This window comes from Bos grunniens, chromosome 6 (genome assembly GCF_055505025.1).
Source record: "Bos grunniens cultivar Pamir isolate PY7600 chromosome 6, Bosgru_T2T1.0, whole genome shotgun sequence".
Taxonomy (NCBI): domain Eukaryota; kingdom Metazoa; phylum Chordata; class Mammalia; order Artiodactyla; family Bovidae; genus Bos; species Bos grunniens.
This window is the reverse complement of record NC_141170.1, coordinates 98,918,081-98,944,727: the sequence shown is the minus strand read 5'-3', so window position 1 is coordinate 98,944,727 and position 26,647 is coordinate 98,918,081. Positions and strand designations below refer to the sequence as shown.

The 26,647-nt window shown below is 40.9% G+C and overlaps 1 protein-coding gene across 2 annotated transcripts in view; it reads right to left on the bottom strand.

Annotated features, from left to right (window-relative positions):
• Nucleotides 1-26,647, bottom strand: part of ARHGEF38 (Rho guanine nucleotide exchange factor 38) — a 151,745-nt gene that overhangs the window by 41,346 nt on the left and 83,752 nt on the right. For both annotated transcript variants that reach the window (XM_086406904.1, XM_086406905.1), the window contains exons 4-5: nt 11,038-11,185; nt 3,959-3,976 (exon numbers count right to left, since the gene is read on the bottom strand). In XM_086406904.1, the coding sequence (XP_086263030.1) occupies nt 3,959-3,976; nt 11,038-11,185 (166 nt within the window). The remainder of the gene's footprint in view (nt 1-3,958; nt 3,977-11,037; nt 11,186-26,647) is intronic.

Sequence of the window (26,647 nt, the reverse complement as noted above, 5' to 3'; positions counted from 1 at the left end):
TCTTTGATGTTTGCATTAGATTATAATTCAAAGTAAACCTTTCAGAAGTTATAATATCATTGCCTTTCTGTATTTTTAAAAATGTAGATTGCAAAAAAAAAAAAAAAAAAGACCATTTTTAGTTTCAGTAAGTAAGAGATCTTTTTTTCAAAAAAGTCATTAAAAAACCCACATCCCATAAACGCCACTCTAGCTGCAACATTTTGGCCTTGGCTACTGAGGAGCTCAACAATTACATAGCACTTGACATTGCCTTTTACCCCTTTATGTAGTAGCGTGTGTGATGCCTGACCTGAATGAGAGAATCAGGAAGGAAAATAACTCAAGGCAAATGTGGCTTTGATGTTTGTCCAGTTACACACTGTGATTCTTCTTCCTCTTTTCGAGTTCTTAAGCTATAGAACAGGCTAGAAGGGCACATGCAGTCAGCTAGTCCCACACAGCAGGACTGTGGCAAAAGCTAGTGCAATTTTCAAGCAGCATTTCAATACAAGGTACTGTTTGTTTAAGTAGTCTGTATGTAGGAGCCTGTGCATGCTAACGTATTAAAAGAATTGCTCTGGAGAAGGAAATGGCAACCCACTCCAGTATTCTTGCCTGGAAAATCTCTTGGACAAAGGAGCCTGGCAGGCTATGGTCCATAGCATCTCAAAGAGTTGGACAAACCTTAGCAACTGAATAACAAAAACACACAATCAGGTACATGGTGATTTGGGGAAATACTTTTTGATGGAAGTGCGGCATAAAATGGAGAGTGATGGGATCTAACAATAGGGGATATATAGTTTTGTAAGAAATTGAAATTTGTGTATAGAATAGTAGTTGCAAATATTCAAATAATAAAGTCTGTGGCTAAAGGAAAATTAAAATAAAAGAATTGCTCACTTTCCTCCTCACAATCTATCCTGTTGATGTAAATTTTCAGCAGTTTAGAATACATACAGATACACCTACACACACACACACACACACACAAAGCAAACACACAAACACACTAGGAGCTCAGGACTTTAGATTGTTCCTGAGCATGCTAAGGCAGATGTGCTGTATTAAGTCCTGGTAAATATGAGTTCATATTTAAGTCAATATCATCCTTTCACTATTAGGCTAGATATGCTTTCTTTCTATGAAATGGACATCTTTCAAAGTAGGTGTATGTGTGTGTTGCTTTTATAATTTCTATATTGCCCTCAGTTCAGTTCACTCGCTCAATCATCGTCCGATTTTTTGCGACCCCGTGGAAGGGGCATGCCAGGACTCCCTGTCCTTCACAAACTCCCAGAGTTTGCTCAAACTCATGCCCTTTGAGTCAATGATGCCATCCAACCATCTCATCCTATGTGACCCCTTCTCCTCCTGCCTTCAATCTTTCCCAGCATCAGGGTCTTTCCCAATGAGTAGTTCTTCACATCAGGTGGCCAAAGTATTCGAGCTGAAGCTTCGGCCTCAGTCCTTCCAATGAATATTCACGACTGATTTCCTTTAGGATTGACTGGTTGGATCTCCTTGTAGTCCAAGGGACTCTCAAGAGTGTTCTCCAACACCACAGTTCAAAAGCATCAATTCTTTGGCACTCAGCTTTCTTTATGGTCCAACTCTCACATCCATATATGACTACTGAAAAAAAACCATAGCTTTGACTAGTCGGACCTTTGTTGGCAAAGTAATGTCTCTGCTTTTTAATATACTGTCTAGATTTGTGATACCTTTCTTTCCAAGAAAAAAGTGTCTTTTAATTTCATGGCTGCAACCACCGTCCTCAGTAATTTTGGAGCCCAAGAAAATAAAGTCTGTCATTGTTTCCATTGTTTCCCCATTTATTTTCCATGAAGTAATGGGACTGGATGCCATGATCTTAGTTTTTGAATGTTGAGTTTTAAGCCAGCTTTTTCACTCTCTTCCACTTTCATCAAGAGGCTCTTCAGTTGCTCTTCACTTTCAGCCCTAAGGGTGATGTCATCTGAGGTTATTGATGTTTCTCCTGGCAATCTTGATTCCAGCTTGTGCTTCATCCAGCCTGGCATTTTGCATGATGTACTTTGCATGTAAGGTAAATAAGCAGGGTGACAATATACAGCCTTGATGTACTCCTTTCCCTATTTGGAACCAGTCTGTTGTTCCATGTCCAGTTCTAGCTGTTGCTTCTTGACTTGCATACAGATTTCTCAGGAGGCAGGTAAGGTGGTCTGGTATTCCCATCTCTTTAAGAATGTTCCACAGTTTATTGTGATCCACACAAAGAGTTTGTCATAGTCAATAAAGCAGAAGTAGATTTTTTCTGGAACTCTTGCAATTGATGTTGGCAATGTGATCTCTGGTTCCTCTGTCTTTTCTAAATCCAGCTTGAATATCTGGAAGTTCTTGGTTCACATACTATTGAAGCCTCGCTTGGAGAATGTTGAGCATTACTTTGCTAGCGTGTGAGATGAGTGCAATTGGGCAGTAGTTTGAGCATTCTTTGGCATTGCCTTTCTTTGGGATCGGAATGAAAACTGACCTTTTCCAGTCCTGTGGCCACTGCTGAGTTTTCCAAATTTGCTGGCATATTGAGTGCAGCACTTTCACAGCATCATCTTTCAGGATTTGAAATAGCTCAACTGGAATTCCATCACCTCCACTACCTTTGTTCACAGTGATGTTTTCTAAGGCCCACTTGACTTCGCACACGAGGCTGTCTGACTCTAGGTGAGTGATCACATCATTATGGTTTTATGGGTCATTAAGATCTTTTTGTGTGTAGTTCTTCTGTGTATTCTTACCACCTCTTCTTAATATCTTCTGCTTCTGTTAGGTCCATACCGTCCTTTATTGTGCCCATCTTTGCATGAAAGTTTCCCTTGGTATCTCTAATTTTCTTCAAGAGATCTCTAGTCTTTCCCATTCTATTGTTTTCCTATATTTCTTTGCATTGATCACTGAGGAAGGCTTTCTTATCTCTCCTTGATATTCTCTGGAACTCTGCATTCAGATGGGCTTATCTTTCCTTTTTCCTTTGCCTTTCACTTCTCGTCTTTTCTCAGCTATTTGTAAGGCCTCCTCAGGCAATCATTTTGCCTTTTTGCATTTCTTCTCCTTGGGGACGATCTTGATCACTACTGCCTCCTGTACAATGTCACAAACCTCTGTCTGGAGCTCTTCAGGCACTCTATCAGATCTAATCCTTTGAATCTGTTTGTCAATTCCACTGTATAATTGTAATAGATTTGATTTAAGTAATACCTGAATGTCCTAGTGGTTTTCCCTACTTTCTTCAATTTAAGTCTGAATTTGGCAATAAGGAGTTCATGATCTGAGCCACAGCCAGCTCCTGGTCTTGTTTTCACTGATTGTATAGATCTTCTCCATCTTCTGCTTCAAAGAATATAATCTTTTTTTTTTTTTGGTGTTGACCGTCTGGTGATATCTATGTGTAGAGATGTCATCCAGTTATTTCATCTTCACACATACACATGTGTGTGCACAATTTTTTTCTCTGCAAATCAGAGTCTAAGTCAGAAGAAACTCAATATTTTACTATAATGAATAAGTAATCTCTTATACATTAATCTATATAACCTTAAAAAACATTATGGTATTAATCTAAAATTTTTTAGACTAATGTTTCCTTAGGAAGAAGTGTTTTTGGACACATTAAGATTCTTTAATACATGTGTGATGAACAATTCCCAAAGAGTTCCTGTTACCAGCAAACTTGTGATTTAAGTAAATTATTCCCCAAGATTCTTCCAAAAAGTTTAATAAGGTTAAGATAATAATAATCTAATATGTAAAATCAGCTGAGACAAATTGGAAATAAATGCATCAAGAATGTCTAGGGTAAATGTCTTTGAAATCTTGACTTACTTATTAAAAGCAATGAACATCATTATAAAAACTAAAAATCCTAATTTGCACAGAAATATTCATTAGCTTTTTCCCTGATTTTTATATTTGCTATTATTTAAACAAAAGTACTTACTGTTGCATGTATATGTTCCTACAAGAGAAGAAAAAAAAAGTAAATTAATATAAATCCAGTTATCTGAGGTAATGAGCAAAGATTATAAAAATTTTAAAATCTTATGTAAAATAGCAAGTCATTTTCATGAATGTTTTTGTAGAATTAGTCGTATAATCATGTCCCTAAAATTTTATTTTAGTATGCATCTACCATATTTGTTTCACACTTTATATAAACTTAGCAACTCTTGATTTAAACTATAGTTAGTAAATTTTAGTCTTTTGAAAATGGATTTAAATGTCAACATTTGTTTCTATTATGAAATAAGAATCTATTAAACATATTAATAGTAGTAGGAGAAACAGATTACAAGATTACAAAGGAAAGTGTAACTGGCATGCAGAAAACTACAATCTCTGTCTATAAAGTTTTATGTAGATTGATTATAGACAATTCATCTATTCAGTGAGATAATTTCCATAGAAAATTTCACTCGGCATCACTAGCTTTTGTGGCTTCCATTTCACTCAAGCAAAACTAAAGTCCTCCCAAGGCAATGCAGTCTGCCTCTCCTCCCCTTCTCTCCCTCGTTCCCTGTTGTTCAGCTACTCCCCATCTTTGGCAATTGCAGGCTTCCCTGCCCTTTTCAAAGAAGGCAGGCAGGCTCCTGCCTTGAGGTCCGTGCACTTGCTAACTACCCTTCCTCCAGTTACCTGTAGGACTCCCTCCTTATCTCCTCAGGTCTTTGTTCAAATGCCCCTTCCCAGTGAAGCCTTCCCTGCCTGGCATTTTAAACATTGTACCTGCCTCTCATTGGACTCTTTATCCTCATTCCTTATGTTTATTTATCCCCATAATGCTTTGTCACTTTCTAAAATAATGTATTTATTTGGTTTATTGTGTTTATCTCTCCACTCCCAGATGCCAGCAAGGGCAAGGATTTATGTTCGTCTTGTTCTATGTTGTAGCCCCAGTTCCTGAAAAACTGACTGGCATATGGTAGGATCACAAAACATACTTGTCAAATTAATTAAACAATTAGAAAATGGGAATCTTTCAAGTTAAATTTCAAGGATAAAGGAGATACAAGCCTCATGTGGATATAGAGAAATACAGTAATAACCTGTATTTAAAACTGATCACCTTGACCTCTGCTTTTCAGTCTTTTGGAATACAACGATTGTTTCCAGCACAAAAACATTTTATGGGGACTTCCCCGGTGGTCCAGTGGCTGAGACCTGGTGCTCTCAGTGCAGGGGGCCCAGGTTTGATCCCTGTTCAGGGAATTAGATCCCACATGCTGTGACTATAGATCCCACTCCAATGCAGCCAAATAAATAAATAAAATTAGAATAATAATAATAAACATTTTAAAAATAATAAATTAAAAAATTATGATACCATCACATTCTACTAGGTGGTCTTTTCATATTCAATGATTGAGAAAAAATTCAACAACTGTGCTGAATTTCATAAATTTTAATGGACTTAATAAATCAAAAAAATTAATCCTAGTACTTTATATATGTATAAAACAATGGTGTACATATATGTAAGGCAATTACCCTTCACTCTCCTGACATAGTGTATGAATGGATTCCTAGACATCTTGAAATAACTAGGTTTTACTGAATCCCAAACCTCCCAGCTGGGAATCCAACAAAGGATTATAAACTTTTAAAAATCAGCAGGTGCTACAATTTCAGACAATTATTAACTGCTGTTTGAAGAACTCTTCTATCTCAATGAAAGAAAATACTCCACCACTACCCCCTACCCAGTATTTCTTTCCATTCCTTTCTTTTAAACTCACATTCTTTCCCTGATTTCTATCTCCTTCTATTAAGGAATTTCCTTTCTCATTTTGCTCTGTGAGTCATAGATGAGAAAATTTGGGACAGAAGTTGAGTAAAAATAAAAATGCAGTTTTCTATGAAAACAAACAAGTGAAAATGTGATCATTTTGGAACCAAAACACATACTTTGAAGTTGAAAGACAAGATTGTTCTTTTTAACTCCTAGAGAAGACATGGACAATTTTTTTTCTCTATTTCACTTATTTCAATGAAATAAAGCCTACATATTATAACATATATTAAATACTGTATTTAATATAAATGCAGGCTTCCCTGGTGGCTCAGCTGACAGTCTGCATAATGTGGGAAACCTGGCTTCGATCCCTGGGTTGAAAAGATCAGAACCTGGAGAAGGGAAAGGCTACCCACTCCAGTATTCTGGCCTGGAGAATTTCATGGACTGTAGAGTCCATGGGGGAGAAGGCAATGGCAAGCCACTCCAGTACTCTTGCCTAGAAAATCCCATGGATGGAGGAGCCTGGTAGGCTGCAGTCCATGGGGTTGCTAATAGTCGGACGCGACTGAGCGACTTCACTTTCACTTTTCACTTTCACACAATGGAGAAGGCAATGGCAACCCACTCCAGTGTTCTTGCCTGGAGAATCCCAGGGACGGCGGAGCCTGGTGGGCTGCCGTCTATGGGGTTGCACAGAGTCGGACACGACTGAAGCGACTTAGCAGCAGCAGCAGCAGAGTCCATGGGGTCACAAAGAATCAGACACAGCTGAGCGACTTTCACTGCTACAATGTAAATACAACATTATATGAAAACAAACCTGAGATTTTCCAACAGGGAAATCTAGCTGGAGTTGTGGCATAGTGGTACTTTATTATAACAACTCCTTTTTACTTGTTTATCATTTAAAAAAAAAAAATCTCCTTTTTAGGCTAAAAGTTTCCAGGAGTTAACCCCAGCCAAGGACACTTCAGGAAAGAGGAAGTTAAGTTGGGTCCATTTACACTTTTGGGGCGGGTAAAGTAACTTAATATATTCACCACCCCACCTTACACCTTCATGGGCTCATTATAATTTGACTTACCATTAACAAAAGTTTTTATGTGGCTATTTCTTAAGGATTATCGTCTTTGTTCAAACATGATACCACATAACCAGGAAATGAATGAGTTTCCAAAAGAGATTTTAATTTTCATTTGGAACACCCTATTAGAATAATATTAAGATACATAAAACATGGTGAACAAATTTAAATCTATTCCTTTGATGCTGCGTTGCATGAGCTTTTAGCTTCCTTCCTACTCCCTGTATGGAGAAACTACAGCAGCAATCTGATCAGTCAAAATGTCTAGATGACTACAGGTTGGAAGTTTTCCTCCTGAGGATGGTGACCTTGGTTAGGAAGAAGAAAAATGTAGATAAACTTGTCATAACTAGACATGAAACTAGAAATGCATCTTCCTGCTACCTCCCAAAAAACTTGGAAAAGTTCCTTCATTCTTATCCTATTACAAATAAGTCTCTAGGACCTCTGAAAGGCATCAGAGACTTGGTGGTATTTATAACTAGAAAAACAGACAAAGGAGGCTACAGACAGCCTATTCTAATTATAGCTACACTTGCATTCATGGCTGTTCTATTTTTCATTTTCCTCACACAGATCAGAAACCTTAAATAACTCCAAAGAGGCTAAGGAACTAGATCCTTAGCAAATAACTTGCATAAATTTAGAAACTGTACTGAATCAATATTTCATGTAATCTTAGAGGTCACTAATATGACTCCGTAAATACTTATTGTTGAATAAATTAAAAACTTGCAGATTTCCAATTTATAGGCTATAGACAAAGACGTGGGATTGTGCTTCTGGATTGTTTTGGCCTTTTCTTTCTTAACGTCTCCAAATCCTGAAATTACTACTTAGATTGTATCTACAGTCATGGAAACAGCTTCAGGGAAAGCAGGAAATGGGTACCGTGGGCATGCTTTCTCCTCCTAAAGTAGGTCTTTTTTTTTTAAAGTAGGTCTTAATTTGAGTGTGTATGCACGATTACCCAAGGGAGCTTGTTAAAGCACAGGTTCATGGCCTGGATGCCCAGCAATCCTAATTTTTCTGGTCTGGAGCAGAGCATAGGCACCTGCTCCTTTAATACGCATCCCTTTCAGGTCTGATGCAGGAGGACTCACACAGCAAGAAACACTGCCCTGACCTTTCAAGGGGAATCAAAATTATTTTCTGGATACAAATATTATGTGTTCATTTGAAAGATACTGGGCTTCAAAGGATAGCCCTAGGTTATGAGCGCAAGTCTCCCGGTTACCGGACCAGGAAATCTTTCTACTCTCCTTTTGGAAATTAGTCTTGAACCTCACCGTGACAGCTTCTAGTATGTTATTTAAATTAACTTTTGTATTATTGTTAAGCTTTCCACATAGTTTTGTTTATCTACCAACTGGAAGGTATGTTCCCAGGAGGCAAGAATTATGCTTACATATTTGAAAAAAAAAATTTTCAACATTATTTAGTATTTATAATAAATATTAATTAGGCCCTCAATAAACATTTTAATTTTGGTTAAAATGCAACCTCTGTGGCTTTAACTTCTGAGGCATAAAGCCACCTTCTCCGTGGATACCGCTTCAAACACACTTGTTCCAATACCCTCCGGCCTGGTAGAAAATGGAGGCCATACCTAATACCCATTAGAAATTGGCAACTGTGTACTTGGGCTCTGTTATTTAGCCACAAGAAAAAGGCAGAGCCCCAGTAATAGCTTTGACTGATTACCTGGCAAGGGAAGTCAAGCCCTTGGGGTGTTCCAGACTCTCTTTGGCCTATAAACCTGTTTGAAAACCTGTTTCTCAGAATTTAAAGCTTAGCTCGTTTGAGGTCAGTATTATACTAATGTTAATAATTCTCCTGCTCTCAGCTTTCAGGCAGACTAGTACAATTCATCATTAACTTTATTTTCATGGCAAGGCAACTTTGGAGAAAATAGATCTAACTTAAACTATTTTATTTTGATTTTCTTTCCCTGAAGAAATAGTCCTGCCAATATTACTTCCTTTGGATTTTGTGCTTTGTAAACCTTAGCACCTTCCAACACCTGAAATAATTCCCTAAAATCAGAATGGGGCAGAATATACAAGATTTGGGATATCACCAGGGCAAGAACTTGAGGCTTTTAGAAAAAAACGTCAAATAAGCTGCTGGATCTGAAAGTAATTTTCAGTAATGAGGAAGTTTCCAAACCACCTCTGCTTTAGCTTACTTTTTAGGGGATATGATCCTGACCTGTACTGACTGATGGACTATTTTGACAGAGTTAATTTCTTCCTCTTAGGACTCAAAAGCTATTGTGCACCCCACTCTGAACAGACTGCTTCACTTCTGGTCAGTTGTCAGAAGCACGTGCCAAAATAAACTACATCCTCTCCCCATATCGACTTCCAGTCCTGGGGTTGGGATTGGAGTGAGGATTCGAGGTGCTACTTTTCACGTGCTGTTAAGATCTCTCTCTTTTATTTCTGGAAACTGAAGAAGGAAAATGACTCAAGATACACATTTATTGGATCTTGTCACTAGTTTAAGATAAGAAAGGTCATCCTTCACACTGAGGATAAAACTATTATTTCCTCTTTGGAAAAAGTACCTGTAAATTTAGATGTTGCTTCTAATATATGAATTTATTAAGATGGATACAACTTCAACTTTAAAGCTTACCTAAACTGATTTGCTAACACTGAACTAAACAGTAATTAATGGAGAAATGGTGAACTGAAATCACTCATTGCATATTATCTTTAAGAATTACCTAATCATATGGAGCTGCTTGTGGGCAGGGTCAAAGACTGATTTATTTTTGTATTTTCAGGAACCAGATCAACGCTTGCTATAACAAGTACTATGTAAATGCTTGCAATTTAGTGACTCAAAATTGTTATTTTTCCACAGCATGAAAAATGGTTAAAGAACTGCAGTTACTTAATGGCCAGTAGAGGGCAATAAAGTTAATTTTAAGAAATTTGTCAGGTCCAATTTAAACCCATTTTCAGTCCCAGTTCCAGTCTGGAAAGGCATTATCCAGAACAGTCTCATTTAGCTTCCTGATTTCACTCTAGTTCAGTTGTACTATATCAGGACCACCCTCTGCCCCCATAAGAGAGTACATGAAAGGGGAGAATCAGACGGGTTGGGGTGCATTGATTTAAATACCATAGCACTCTGCTTGGTTCATTCTTAGCCTAATCAAAACCATTTGACAATGGATAAACCTTAGAAGTGAAAAACCACAATAGAACCATGTGGTAGGATGTAGAGTAGGGCAGACATTTTGGCTTTAAACTTCATTTGGTAGAAAACTGTAGATAAAGCCAGATACCAATTCCATTTATAAGAATCAACCCAATACATCTTCATATTTATGCATACAAATAGGATCAGAAAAAGTGCAAACTGTGGTTTTTAATCCATGGTTAGTAAAGAATTAATAGATGGAATAGTAAGGTTTTTTTTTTTTAATCTTATTCATGCTTTTTAGTGTATTTTTTTCAGATTTTTTTTTTTTTTTGGAGGGGGCGGCATATATGTGGCTTGCAGCATCTCAGTTCTCTTACCAGACATTGAAGCTGGGCCACAGCCTGGAATCCTAACCAGCAGGCCACCAGGGAACTTCCTTTTTCAGATTTTTATAGCAAACAAATATTTCTACCAGATTAAAAAAGAACACAACAACACTGTACATTACATAGCACTTCCCATGAACAATTTAGAGAAGAGGAAGGCATAACTAATTTTCCTGAAACTACCTCTAAAAGGGCCTGACCTGTCTTTGCCAGTCTCCCCTCGGGCCCCCGTCTCAGAGCAGCCAGGGGCATTCAGAGGGTCCTGGGACATCCCCTAGCTCTATTATTTGATGCGCTCCCGTGACCGTGGTGCCACACGGGCTTCCACTTATTTCTTGACCTAGGTGGGAGCAGACAAGTAACCACAGCCTGAAGAAAGGCTTTTCTTCTACGTTTCATTTTTTGATATTGCGTTTTTTCTATCTCTACAGAGCCCTGTATCTTTCCTGTGTTATTTTTAGTCATCCTTGCAGGGAAAAAAAAAAAGTCAATCAGGGTTTCTGGCATGTCAGCTTTTCATGAAGAGAACACAAAGTAGTGCTCCCAGCAAGCCTCATAAAACATAAGATTTATGGGAGACCTTTCATCTACATCCAGTTAAAATGTTCCCTGCTAGGCGACTGAGAGTGCATGGAAACCATCATTTGAAAAGGCCTTACTTTAAGGACTGGATACAGAGGCTCAAATGTTGCTTCAGCTCCTCTTCCTTTTCATAGGACTCCAGTACACTATGCGCTTCATCGTGGTGATAGCAGTAGATTTTATAAATATCTTCCAGTGGCCCTTTAATCTGCAAGAATACTTCTCCTGATAAATCCAAAACAAAGGCAAGATGACATCAAGTCAGACCAAACTGGCACTTCACGTATTTGTTTTGCAACAATGTTGATTAGCATTAAAAAGTTGGGCAGGCTGCATTTTATGCCCATGTTATGTCGGGGTGGCGGGGGGAGCAATAGACAACACTGAGTCACCTTCTTTTCTCCCTTTTTTTTCTTTTTCTTTGCACCCTCCTCCTTCTCTTCTCTTTTCATCCCTTTCCTCTTTTCTTTTATAAAATAAAGGATAATGAGCTTAATGAAGATGGGCAGCAAAAGAAAGCTGGTTTTCTCAGATTATGCACTTGGCTGGTGTAGAGAGTTCTGGTGTAAACAGAGAAAAAGGGCATCCCTCCCCACCTGCTTCTATGAGGGCTGTCCCCACGCACTGTAACTGCCCACCCTGAGAGGAATTCAGGATGAAAAACCACAGAGGCACTTGGTTCTTTGGATAAACAGGCCCTTTGATAGTTGGGTGTATGTCTCAGGAAGCATTTCAATGACCCCAGACTCTTGCATCTTGCCGTTCATAGAAAAGCACTAAAATTATTAACTTGGAATATCTGTTCTTTGTGACTGGCAGCAATCTTTTACCAAGACGTATGCTTGATTGCATGTATTTCCTAGCTCCCAAAATCATGTATGAATTGGCTTCTCTTCCCCCTCTTTGGCATAGCTTCCTCAGAGCCACTGAGAGGCCATCTCCTGGGCTAGAGTCCACGGTAAGTTCCTGAATAAAACTTAAACTCATGACTCTTACTTTGTGGGTTTTTCTTACATCGTGGGTTTTTCTTTGACATGAGTTAAAGCCTACACTTAGACTCAGTCTGTATGGTACAGGCCAGGCTGTGCAACAGACTTGGACAGGTTATGACTTGGACAGGTTATTTTTTACTCTTTGAACCTGTTTCCTCACATATAAAGCAAAGACATTAATAGATCCAGTTTCATAGGGTCATTACAAAATTAAAGAGATAGTGTATGCAACAGTCAGATTACAATACATAGATAGCAAATGCCCCAAATGGAGCAGATATTGTCAGTTTGTTAGAGTGAGTGCATGCATGCTCAGCCGCTTCAGTTGTGTCCAACTCTTTGTGACCCTAAGGACTGAAGCCTGCCAGGCTCCTCTGTCCATGGGATTTCCCAGGCAAGAATACTGGAGCAAGTGGCCATGCCCTCCTCCAGGGGATCTTCCCAATCCAGCGATCAAACCTGCATTTCTTATGTCTCCTGAAATGGCAGGTGGATTCTTTACCCCTAGTTAGAGGTATGGAGAGTGAAATTTCAGGGTCTAGGTCAATTATTTTTCTGTTTATTTTACTAACATTTCCTGAGTTTGTCTGAAACATGCAATGAAGTTGAGGAAAATATTTTCTCTTACATGATAATAGAATTGGCCATCATTCCTGTTATAAATCAGTTGCATAATACTATAAACCAGTGTTATGACTATTCATAAAGCAACTTGGGCTAATTATGTCCAGGCATTTAAGGAGTCCTTTTTGATATTTTGATATATGATAAAATGGGATCTATCACTGATGGCTCAAGTCCATATTGGACAATAGTTTGATTTAATTGTCACTTCATCTAATAAAAATGCATCCACTATCCAACCCAGAATTGTGTTAAGGTGATTTGGGAAACACAGAAGAAATATGTAATAGATCTGCTCTCAAAAACATTGTGAATTTGGGATTGATAATGATTGGGACTGAACTGATTGCAAGTGATATGGACCTGCTAATCTGGGTCTATTATAATAACAAAAGGCATTCTTCCTACAGAAAAAGAAGTGCCCTTTAGATTTTCAACATATTTTGGTTACATTAACTACTTGAATCCTTATACATATGAGGAGAAAGGGGCTTATTTATCCATATTAAATAAGAATGGACAAATCTAACTTCAAAACAAATACATGGTTTTTCCACAGTTCTATCAGGAGGTGGAGAGCCAGGATTAGAGGCCATATTCTCCTCATTTTCTCCTTAGATTTTAGCCCTTCCCATAGGAGAGTTTTGCTGTATGCAGGACACAGTGACGAGTTGGCAGAAACACTGGAGTCAGAATCAGAAATCATTGTCTAGGATTGTGTGGTGACTGCAGGAATGACTTTAAAAAAAAATTCTTTGAGCCTTAATTCTTTCAGATGTAAAATGGAGATAATAGTTACACTTGAGATGAATTTGAGAATTAAATGAGATGCGGATGTTAAATCAGCTGGCACTGACTAGTTCCTCCATATATGTCACTTGCTTTCTAATGCTGCTCTACTGTCTCGAGAATTAAAACACTAGGTCTTCAACTTTTAAAAAATTTTATGGAAGTGTAGTTGATTTATAATGCTGTGTCAGTTTCAGGTATACAGCAAAGTGAATCAGTTATATACATATATGACTGGTGTATATATATATATCCATTCTTTTTCACATTCTTTTCCCATATAGGTTATTACAGAATATTGAGTAGAGTTCCCTGTGCTATACAGTAGGTACCTGTTAGTTATCTATTTTATATATAGTAGTGTGTTAATATGTTAATTCCAATCTTCTAATTTATCACTTCCCATCATATTCTCCCTTTGGTAGCCATAAGTATAATTTCCAGATCTGTGACTCTGTTTGTGTTTGTGAATAAGTTCATTTGTATCATTTTAAAATTAGATTTCACATATAAGTGATATCAGGTGGGATTTGTCTTTCTCCGTCTGACTTATTTCGCTTAGTATAATAATCTCTAGGTCCATCCATGTTGCTGCAAACGGCCTTAGATTTATGGTTGAGTAATATTCCATTGTATATATGTACCAAATCTTCTTTATCTGTTCTTCTGTGGATGGACATTTAGGTAAATTTCATGTCTTGGCTATTGTAAATAGTGCTACAATGAATATTGGCATACATGCATCTTTTCGAGTTATGGTTTTCTCTGGATATATGCCCAGGAATGGGATTGATGGATCATACGATGGGTCTATTTTTCATTTTTTAAGAAACCTCTATACTGTTCTCCATAGTGTCTGTACCAAATTACATTGCCACCAACAGCGTGGGAGGGTATACTTTTCTCTACACCTTCTCCAGGATTATTGTTTGTAGATTTTTGATGATGGCAGGGCTTCCCTGATGGCTCAGATGGTAAAGAATCCTCCTGCAATGAGGGAGACTTGGGTTCAATCTTTGGGTTGGGAAGATCCCCTGGGGGAGGGGCATGGCAACCCACTCCAGTATTCTTACCTCAAAATTTCCATGGACAGAGGAGCCTGGCGGGCTACAGTCCATGGAGTTTCAAAGAGTCAGACATGACTAAGCAACTAAGCACATTCTGACCAGTGTGAGATAATACCTCATTGTAGTCTTGATTTGTATTTCTCTAATAATTAGTGATATTGAGCATCTTTTCAGGTGCTTTTTGGTCATTTGTATTTTTTTTTTTTTTTTGGAGAAAAGTCTATTTAGATCTTCTGCCCATTTTTTGATTAGTTTTTTTATATTGAATTGCATGAGCTGTTAGTATATTCTGGAGATTTACCCCTTGTTGGTTGCTTTATTTGCAAATATTTTCTCCCATTCTGAGGGTTATCTTTCCATTTTATGATTTCCTTTGCCGTGCAAAAACTTTTAAGTTTAATTATGTTCCATTTGTTTGTTTTTGTTTTTATTTTTACTAAGATACTAATAATTTTAAAGTATTATAAAGTGTTATATTATTTTCTAATTTGTGCATGCTAACTCGTTTCAGTCACGGGCAATGATTTGCAACCTCATGGACTGTAGCCCACCAGGCTCCTCTGTCCATGGGATTCTCCAGGCAAGAATACTGGAGTGGGCTGCTGTGCCCTCCTCCAAGGGATCTTCTGGAACCAGGGATCGAACCCACATCTCTTACGTCTTCTACATTGGCAGGCAGGTTCTTTACTACTGAGCCACCTGGGAAGCCCATTTTCCTAATTTACATACAACTAATAAAAGATGTTTCTTTCTTTTCACTTATGGGATTTCCCTATGATTAAAATTAGACTCTGCATGTGTGTATATGTTTTACTTTTATTTTTTTTTTATGTTTTTTTGGACTTGTAAGAAAATGCAGTGACTGTAAGCATTTTGGGAACTGAAGGGATGAGGGCTTCTTATTAGATTTCTGGGATTTTACTGAATTGATCCTCTTGCCAGTGGAGGTCTTGTAGATTCACCCTTCACGACAGTTAGCAACACAAATAGTAAGAAAAGAGAGTAGTTAAAGGAGGAGAGAATAAAATAGGACAGTGGCTAAATTTAGTGTTGGGCATAAAAAAAGGCAAGCCTTGCAGTCACTGCAGCAGGCAGCAAATAGGAGCGAGGGCTTTGGCTGGCCTAGGGAGTCAACGCTCAGATGGGCTTGGCAGTAAGTCAGGAAGGGTGAACCTGAATACCTGCAGCCCAATGCCAGAGGAAATTGTAAATACGTATGTTCACTACAAAGCAGCTTAGAGTACAGACAAAGGAAGAAAGAGGTCTGGACAATCTCATAAATCCACAATGGGATCAAGTCAGAAAGTCAAAACACAAAGGACAAAGGCATTTATTTTACACGCAATGAAACCATTAATTGTAAATTCGCTTGTATTTTCTTTAAGAGAAATGTTCTAGCTTGAAAAAATTTATAGCTCTCTCCTGAACAGCAGAGTTGAATTTTTTACTCTTTTCCAAGTAAAATTCTGTTGGGCCTCTAATAACAATGATTAAAGTTAAAAGATATTTAAGCACTCTAATTGAAAGTCATCTATTCACCCAGAGGCCAAGCACAATACTGGCGGGCAGAATATTTGATTCCCCTCCCAGCCCTACCAATGTATTCTGCTTCATAATAGTGCAGATGAAGCGATGTGTCTTGAAGCAAAAAAAAAAAAAAAAAGATTCTGTTTCCACGGTAACGTAACTCTGGGCTGCGTTTCTTCAGTGGTGAAGGACAACTGCTCTGTCTACTGTATGTGAGTTTGAAGGGATGATTAAGAGTGGAGAAGGGTCTGAGCCAAGATTGGCGAAGGTAATTTCCCTCCTGGATATCTGTCACAAAAGCACCAGAATCCTATGTAATAAATATAACTATCGTGTGCTTCTCTTTAAAAAATTCTGCATCCCAAGACTTTCTACATTGGCTTCCCCTCAGAATAACTGCCATGCAAAAGGAGGAAGAAAATGCACTTTTTAAAATGCACTTACTTATCTCCTTTAAGAACAACTCTCAGGATTATTGAACACATTTTATGTCCTGGCATCACTATCCTGTGGGGCACATTGCTCCCTTCACTAATGTAAACATATTCATGTTCTTCTTGGCCCACCTCTTTACCTCCAGACTCTCATGTCCATCCCTAAGATGTACCAAACCAAGTGATAGGCGTCTATATTATTCTGACCCCACATCTAGATGAATTTCCCTTGCAGGTTAGTGATCCGGGGTGAAACCAATGATGCCCAAGAAGCCTATCAGAGGCCTTGTTTAGGAAAATGGCATAAAAGGAAATGAAGCAATTATAGTCTTTATTTAGTTCATCCTAAAATCACTGCAGATGGTGACTGCAGCCATGAAATTAAAAGACGCTTACTCCTTGGAAGGAAAGTTATGACCAACCTAGATAGCATATTCAAAAGCAGAGACATTACTTTGCCCACAAAGGTTCGTCTAGTCAAGGCTATGGTGTTTTTTTTTTTTTTTTTGAAAGAGATTTCAAGTAGTTTTAAGGTTATGGTTTTTCCAGTGGCCATGTATGGATGTGAGAGTTGGACTGTGAAGAAGGCTGAGCACCGAAGAATTGATGCCTTTGAACTGTGGTGTTGGAGAAGACTCTGGGGAGTCCCTTGGACTGCAAGGAGATCCAACCAGTCCATTCTGAAGGAGATCAGTCCTGGGTGTTCTTTGGAAGGAATGATGCTAAAGCTGAAACTCCAGTACTTTGGCCACCTCATGCGAAGAGTTGACTCATTGGAAAAGACTCTGATGCTGGGAGGGATTGGGGGCAGGAGGAGAAGGGGACGACAGAGGATGAGATGGCTGGATGACATCACTGACTCGATGGACGTGAGTCTGAGTGAACTCCGGGAGTTGGTGATGGACAGGGAGGCCTGGCGTGCTGCGATTCATGGGGTCGCAAAGAGTCAGACACTACTGAGCGACTGAACTGAACTGATTTGATAGCCATTTAATGAGTGACTGTGATGGTGCATGCTCAGTCATGTCTGACTCTTTGCGACCCCATTGTAGCCCACCAAGCTTCTCTGTCCATGGAATTTTCCAGGCAAGAATACTGGAGTGGGTTGCCATTTCTTCTTCCAGGGGATCTTCCCGACTCAGGGATGGAAGCGGGGTCTCTTGCATCTCCTGCTCTTTGGCAGGTGGATTCTTTATCACTGTGCTACCTGGGAAAGCCAATGAGTGACTAGCATGCCCTGAGTACTTTGGTAGGTCTGCAGAGAAAAAGAATCAACACTTCCCTCAAGGTCAGTAAAGGATAGAGAAGAGTAAACTCCATTTAGCATGCTGTGGGAAAAGTATGACAGTAACTATAAATACAGAGGGTGAGCCATTCTGCTCTTGAGAAACTTTGAGCTCTTTCCATAAGAGTCTACCCTTGAAGTAGGAGCTATGAGTGAGTACAAAAGCACAGAGATGCATGGAGGAAGCAAGTTCTGCTCAGAAACTGCAAGTGATCTCAGTTGGCTGGCTGGTGCCACACCTGGGGGGAGGTTTCAGAAGAAGCTGTATAGGTAGGCAGGGGCCAGACCATGCAAGACTTTGTGCATTATTAAGAAGTTGGAACTTTAACCTGAAGGTGATGGAGAAGCACTGATGGATTTTAGGCAGCAGATTAACACGATGAGACTGTATTTTAGAAAGTTTTCTGTGGGAGTTAGTCATCTGAACAATGGAATTTGGGGGAGGAGTTAGGGAGATTAGAAAAGAGAAACCAATTGAAAGACTTCTATAAATATTCAAGAAATAAATAATAAGGGCTAAAGTAGAATGTTATAGCGGTTGAGAGAATGCTCTCAAATCAACTGCCTGGTATCAGATTCTGGTTTTACCATTTACTCATGTGACATTTGGGAAAATTCCTGATTTCTCTGTTTCTTAATTTCCTCATCTGTAGTAAGAAACCATCATAATGGAAGAGTTGTTTAATGATTAAATGAGTTAAAATATGTAATGTGTCTATATGGGCATGTGCAAATGTTCATTAGATGTTAGTTATAACCATGAGAGCAAAATCAGGGAGGATGAAGAAGAGAACAAAAAAAGGACATTGCACATGTAAGAGATGAAGAGGATAACTCCATGCATATCTCAGGAAGCTGATTTCAGTAAACACGTGGATAGACAATGATGAGAAGATAAAGAGGGTGTTTTTATGGGAAGACAACAAGTTTAATTTTAGAAGTATTGAATTTGAGTCACCCATAGTATATTAAAGTGAAGAGCCCTTTATAGAATTGCAATATGAGTCTGGGATTCAGGAAATAGAAGATCTAGAAAAGAGATTAGGGCTTCCCTGATAGCTCGGCCAGTAATCCTCCTGCAACTCAGGAGACCCCAGTTTGATTCCTGGGTCGGGCAGATCCCGTGGAGAAGGGATAGGCTATCCACTTCAGTATTCTTGGGCTTCCCTTGTGGCTCAGTTGGCAAAGAATCTGTCCACAATGCGGGAGACATGGGTTCAATCCCTGGGTTGGGAAGATCCCCTGGAGGAGGGCATGGCGACCCACTCCAGTATTCTTGCCTGGAGAATCCATGGACAGAGGAGCCTGGCAGGCTACAGTCCATGGGGTTGCAACACAGAGTCGGACACTACTGAAGCAACTTAGCACGCATACATCTTATTTGAGCTGGTAAGGTTTTGTTCTTTGATTTTATGTTTAGATAAGAGGATGGGTGTTCTGTAAACTCATTGTGATAATCACTTTATGATGTATGTAAATGAAATCATTATGCAATACACCTTAAACCTATACAGTGTAATATATCAATTACATCTCAATGAAACTGGAAGGAAAAATTCTCAAGCATAAACTGTGATCTAAGATCTATCCCAAAAGGCAGTTCTGCAGTTCTGAGTAAAACCTGATTATCAGGACAGAGCATTCAGAATACAGAGACAGGAGTGGGACCTCTCTGAGGACAGAGCATAGGTATGACCCCCTTCCAGAAAAGAAGTTCTGAGATCCGAGTAAGATAATACAAGCCTCTGAATGACACTTCCTGGGTGAGTAAATATGCCATCATGAGATGAAAAAGCTCCCCTGGCAGCTTGCAGCAGACTGACTGGGAGAGTTTCTCATGGTCTGCTGTCCTCCCTGGACGGAAGCCCAGCCACTGGGACGAAGCAAGGCAGCAGCTCAGCCAGCCCATATGCCAGGTGCATACATTTCATTCCTTTTATTCTGAGCCTCCTCTGTTCTCCAGGGGAAGGCAAAATGAGGAGGGAGGTGAGAAGGAAGAGGTTGTAGAGTAAACGCTGCTTACAGAAGCCACTATCCTTTGCCTTTGGTCTCGTTCAGTTCCTGCCTCGCCTGGGGATAACACTGAGTACTGAGAGATACTCCAGGGACGCTGGTTAGGGTTATGAAATTCAAACCCAAGTGCCAGGTGGAATATGTAGCCACAGGATTCAAACGAGCATGTCCCTTGAGTATGAATTTTATAAAGATATTTGAAGAAAAAAAACATTATTTTCATGTGAAAGGATAGCATGGAAAATTTACTTGAATTCTTAAGATAAAATGAGATTTCAAATTATTTCATGCCTGTGGCTGTGGCTTCAGGTTGGAACTCCACATTCCCTGGGGCTCATGAAATTTCTCTTCTGATGTTAGGAATTATTCGGTTAAAAATTTTCAGAAGTGCTGCTGCTGCTGCTGCTGCTAAGTTGCTTCAGTTGTGTCTGGCTCTGTGCGACCCCATAGACAGCAGCCCAGTAGGCTTCCCTGTCCCTGGGATTCTCCAGGCAAGAACACTGGAGTGGGTTGCCAGTGCCTTCTCCAATGCAGGAAAGTGAAAAGTGAACATGAAGTGGCTCAGTGGTGTCCGACTCTTAGCGACCCCATGGACTGCAGCCCACCAGGCTCCTCCATCCATGGGATTTTCCAGGCAAGAATGCTACCATATGATAAATTCGGAAAAATGTGTTCATTGGATTTGACAATTCTGAGGTCTCTGGTGATGTGGTAATAGCAATTTTAGAGTAGTGGTTTTAGGAGGGAACAGGGCAATGGCACCCCACTCTAGTACTCTTGCCTGGAAAATCCCATGGACGGAGAAGCCTGGTGGGCTGCAGTGCATGGGGTCGCTAAGAGTCGGACACCACTGAGCGACATCCCTTTCACTTTTCACTTTCATGCATTGGAGAAGGAAATGGCAACCCACTCCAGTGTTCTTGCCTGGAGAATCCCAGGGACAGTGGAGCCTGGTGGGCTGCCATCTATGGGGTAGCACAGAGTTGGACACGACTGAAGCAACTTAGCAGCAGCAGGGTAAGACCAGTAAGAGACTGATAGACCATAAAAGGAAAAAAAGAGAAAGGAAGGGAGCCAGAGCAGACTGTGGGGTCCTGTCCCATGACCACAGTTGCATCCAGTGCCACAGAGGACAATGTCATAATTGTGCTGGGGTCTCTCAAAGGAAAGGCTATTCCATCACTGACAGTGTAACAGATGGGCAGGATAAACTGGGGAGCAATAGTAGGCAGTAGTAATGGACAGTATGTAATATGTAATAAGACCTATATCAGGAAGAGCTAGGGCTCCCTTATAACTGTGTCTGGAATTAGTGATGCTATTTGGAGAAACTCAGGCTCTTAGCTTTTTCATCTGAACAGTGAGATGGTTGGATTGGAATTGGGCTTCCCTGGTAACTCAGATGGTAAAGAATCTGCCTGGAATGCAGGACATGTGGTTTCGATCTCTGGGTTGGGAAGACCCCATGAAGGGAATGGCAACCCATGCTAGTATTCTTGCCTGGAGAATTCTAGGGACAGAGGAGCCTGGTGGGCTACAGTCCATGGGGTCACACAGAGTTGGATAAGACTGAACGACTACACTTTCTTTTCTTTTTAAGTATTAGTCTAGAACTAACACTAACACTCAAGGAGGAGAAGGCAATGGCATCCCACTCCAGTACTCTTGCCTGGAAAATCCCATGGACGGAGGAGCCTGGTAGGTTGCAGACCATGGGGTCGTGAAGAGTCGGACACTACTGAGCAACTTCACTTTCATGCATTGGAGAAGGAAATGGCAACCCACCCCAGTGTTCTTGCCTGGAGAATCCCAGGGACGGGGGAGCCTGGTGGGCCGCCGTCTATGGGGTCGCACAGAGTCGGACATGACTGAAGTGACTTAGCAGCAGCAGCAGCAACACTCAAGGATAAAACTGTTGATTTTGATAATAACTCAAGGTCTCTTCCTGAACCTTTTTGACTTCCTGGATACCTTAACTCTATGATGGGCTTTTTATAACAACTCACACATTAAGGAAACATTGGTTCTCTGAGAGTTGAAAGTTAAAACGTTTCTGCTGCCTAGGTTGGGAAAAGGTACAATAACTTTTCCCTCCTCAGGATTGATAATGCTAAAGACCCCATTCTCAGCCCACCTTGGTAAATACCTCTCTTGAGAATGCTTGCCTCTGCTAGTTGCTCTTCACCACCTACCAGCCTTGGAAAACAACACAGGAAAAACCACAGGAGGACTTGGTAACAACAAGAGCAATGACAATGACTGTATTCCCTCAGTGTACCAACTGGCATCCTGGATACTGAGCATTGTCTCCGCCATTCATTTCATTCATTCACCAAGTACTTATTGAGGACACTGTTCCAAGTGCTGGTAATACAACAATAACAAAACAGACAAGAAACTCCCCCCACCTGGGGCTTGTGTCCTAGACAGGTGCACTCTCTGTCTCTCCCCTCTACCACCAAGGTCTGGCCATCCCCATTGGAAAAAATGAACCAGTGAACCTGCTTTCTGTTGCCAGTTGCTTATCTATTCTCTCATCTCCCAAACTTTTATTGTTTGGACCACACATGCACCCAGTTAAAAATACTAACCTTTTCCCCAGTCTCTGGTAGTTCAGGTGGTTAGGTCTCTGTGTGTGTGTGTGAGAGAGAGAGAGAGAAAGGGAGGGAGGGAGAGAGAGAGAGAGATGGAATAATGTGTGTGTAAAATGAGATCATGAGGTATAGGAGAAGTCACTGGGAAAGCTTTCTATTTCCCCCAAATGAAAAGAGCCAGAGCAGGAGATGGTTTTGCTCTTATTACCTGCAGGAAGCATGCTTGGCAGTGGAGTAACCATCTTGAGGCCATGAAGCCAAATACCACAAGTTAAGTACTGGGAAGGAAAAAGCTGGAAGTAGCCAGCAAGTAGCTGTCTCTGTTCTAGGCTATTGAGTTATGGATTTCTTGTTATGTGAGGGAAAAAGCTAAGTCTTTTTGGTGAAGTTTCTATTCCAGGCAGGCGAGGGCAGTCCTCACTGATCAAGTGACTTGCCCCAGCACGGGGGTAGCAGTGATGGAGCCAGTGTCAGGGCACCGATCTGGCTCCCTCCTAAGGCTACATTCCTGCCAGGCTCTTGTACCCCTCAAGTGTGGCATCCCTGCTAACAGCTTCTCCTCTGACTTCCTAACAGTTGGGAAAGTGTTCAGGGACTCACAGCACTCTTACACTCACAGAAGTTTAGGACTTCTGTGTGTATTCTGTACAATATCTGACTTTCCACAACTCCTTTCAAGTCTAACAGCACAACTCAGCCACTGACCCCCAGGAGCCAGCTCCACATTGTAGAACTTCACTTTCTCCTCAGAGAACAGAACTATAGAACTTGTTACTAAGCCCTCCCGGTTTTCTTTTTATTATGAGAAATAAGTCCTGGTAGACCTGGGGCCCACCCTGACCTCACTCAGGAGACCGGAGGTCCAGCTTCTGCACTGTGTCCTGGTGACTGCCTCCTGCTGATTTTTCCTTTCCTCTGTGGATTTGTGTGTACTTGACCTTGAACCACCCCCCTCCACCTTTTTTTCTGTCCTGTTTTCTGAAGCCGACAGCTTTCTTGTTACTGACAGTTTTTGGAATAAAACGCCCTGACCTTTCGCTGCTGTGTCCGGGTCTCTCTCCACCTGCTGGCCTCACATATCCCACTGAGCAGGGGGGAAGCTCCCAAACCTGCCCTCACTGGTCAGGATGAACAAGCCAGGCCTTTCCATGTTCTGAGTAACACACACACACACACCCACACACACACGTGTGCACACGATATAATAGTACCAGAACAGTGATTCAGGTGAACTACTTTGTGGCATCTCCCACACAGCATCACTGTCAATGACTAATCTCTTTTCACAGAATCACTGCTAAGGGCACAGATTCCTGCTTCAGGGACATACAAGAGACACAGCTTCAGGAGAACAAAGGACTGCCACAGAGTAACAGTGCTTCACCCACTCCATCTTCAAAGAACAGAAAGCTCTATACCGTCTTTGTCTCCGAGGATAAACTCACCCTGAGGAAAAAGCACGTGAGAAACTGTAATTCCTATACCACAAGCTTCTGTCAGCTCTGGTTCTCTTTACCCTGTGTGTGAAGTAAGCAGAGAAAGTAACCTCACATGTGTTCATAACTCAGTCTTTTAAAAATACTTTGAAACATTACAACATTGTTGAAAATTTATAGAAGAGGACACAGCCCTGTTTTGGTTCTCTGTCATTATGTAACAAACCACCCTGAAATTTAGTGCCTTAAGACCAGAGACCATTTGATCTTCTCTCCTGATTCTGTGGAGAAGGCAATGGCACCCCACTCCAGTACTCTTGGCTGGAAAATCCCATGGACAGAGGGGCCTGGTAGGCTGCAGTCCACGGGGTCACTGGGAGCCGGACACGACTGAGCGAATTCACTTTCACTTTTCACTTTCATGCATTGGAGAAGGAAATGGCAACCCACTCCAGTGTTCTTGCCTGGAGAATCCCAGGGATGGAGGAGCCTGGTGGGCTGCCGTCTCTGGGGTCGCAGAGTCAGACACGACTGAAGCGACTTAGCAGCAGCAGCAGTAGCAGCCTGATTCTGTGGGTTGGCAGGTATCAGCTCAGTGGTTCTCCTTTACTTGAGATTTGCTGGGGCTGCACTCATTCAGAGGGTTAACTGGCTGGATGGTCTGAGATGGCTCATTCCCAAGTCTGGGTGCCTTGGCAGGGAGGCTGGGACAGTGGGACCACTTTCTCACTAGATAGTCTCAGCTCTAATCTTTCTCCATGTGATATTCCACTGGCGTAGCTGGATTTCTTAAATGGCAGGCTCCCCAAATCAACAAAATGTAGAAACATCCAGCTTTCTTAAGGCCATGCCAGACTTCGGCACAGGGTCTCCTCCTATGCATTGTATTAGTTGATGACTCTCAGGGCCATCTAGAGGCGTTATGGGACCAGACTGCATGGCAGTGTGAACACCAGAAGGCTCAGTTCCTTGAGGACTACTACTGCAATTGCTGTTCACTTTATCAAATGTGGAAACGATACTTGGTATCTCAAATCATCCTGCATAGGAGGAAACATGTTGCCAAAGTACCAATAGATAGATAAATGATCAAGATGCACACATATGGGGAACACCTGGAAACCACACAGGCCGGTGAATCTTTGAAAAACATGATCAGGATCTCTAAAAAGTTCACATTTTGCATATAAGAAATCAAGCTTTGTGAATAAGTGGGTATGTTTAATATTCTCAGGGTCCTAACAAGTTAGTAACATCATGCATTGGCTATTGATGAAGGATGGGCACTGGTTATCATTATATACATTATTTTATTTAATCTTCATAAATGCTCTGTAGGGTAGGTATTATTGCCTCAAATTTAGTTCAGTGGGGCTTTGTGACTCGCCTACAAGCCCACATCTAGCAACCGCCCACATCTAGCAACCGCTGAGCCTGGATACAAACTAAATCAGCCTGAGATTGCAGCCTGTGTGTTCTTCAACTCTGCACTACCACTTCACTTGTTTGGTCCTTGTTCACTATTCATTTGTTACAAAATGATCTTTAAGTGGAAACAAGAGTCACTTCTCACACTCCCATCCCTAAAAATTTCAAACCCATTTCCTGTCTAGGCAGCTTGCTCAGTCAAGATTTTAAAATCCAGTTTCTATCTTGGTATGATAGTCCAGACAATTTCCCAGAGTTCTTGGATCTACAAACATGTGCTCCGCTGTGCTTAAACTTGAACCTCATCCAAATCCCAAGTTCTTTTTTTTTTTTTCTAATTGAGTAAAGCTCTCCTGGCTTATCTATGTATCAGGAAAGTTTCTCCTTTGGCATTAGAACTATGAATCACAAACTCTTTCATGCGATCTAAGGACAAAAAAATGGAACAGCTGTGCTTTTCATTTTGTGGCAGCATGACTTTGGAAATCTCACCCCAAATCGGTTTACCTTTTGGAAAGCAAGATGAAAGATTTAGTGATGGCAAGTGCCAGTGAACTCCATTGATATGGCTACTTGTACTCCTTGTCACTGTGCTCCAGTCACATTGAACTGCTGTCCTCTATAAGAACTTCCCGTACTCTTCTGCTTTCTGCCTCTATGTCATTTGAGAAGTCTTTTGCTCAAATCTCCATCTTTGTAAATTCAAGTCCTCGCTTAAAAGCCACCTTCTAAATCAAGTTTCTCTTTATTATCTGAGCTGAATTAGTTAATTTCTTCTCTGTATCTGTATTAGTTAGCTGTTGATGCAGGAAATCACCCTCCTTCCCTGCCCCAAGAAAATTTTAAAGGCCTAAAACAACGCTATTTATCTGCTCATGATTCTCCAGGTTGATGATATGAGTAGAGCTCAGCTGGGATGGGGAGAAGGCAATGGCACCCCACTCCAGTACTCTTGCCTGGAGAATCCCATGGGTGGCGGAGCCTGGTGGGCTGCAGTTCATGGGGTCGCTAAGAGTTGGACACAACTGAGCGGCTTCACTTTCACTTTTCACTTTTGTGCATTGGAGAAGGAAATGGCAACCCACTCCAGTGTTCTTGCCTGGAGAATCCCAGGGATGGGGGAGCCTGGTGGGCTGCCATCTATGGGGTCGCACAGAATCGGACACAACTGAAGTGACTTAGCAGCAGCAGCAGCAGCTGGGATGGCCTGTTTCCTTGTGGTGTTAATGGGATTTACTGATAGGTTTGCAGTCTGTAGCATGAAGTCAGCTGGCCAAGGAGGGCCTGACTCACATGTTCAAGGCCTTGACCGTGTTGACTGGCCTGACTGGGTTGTTTGAACCTTCTCTCTCCCTGAGCAGACAGTGACTGTCACAAGGCCATTGTAGAAGATCACTTTGCTGCATTTTATTGGTCAAAGAAAGTCATGAAGCCAGGCCAGATATAAAGGGTAGGGAAATTAAAATTATGCCTCCAACTCTTTCTTTTAAATTATGGT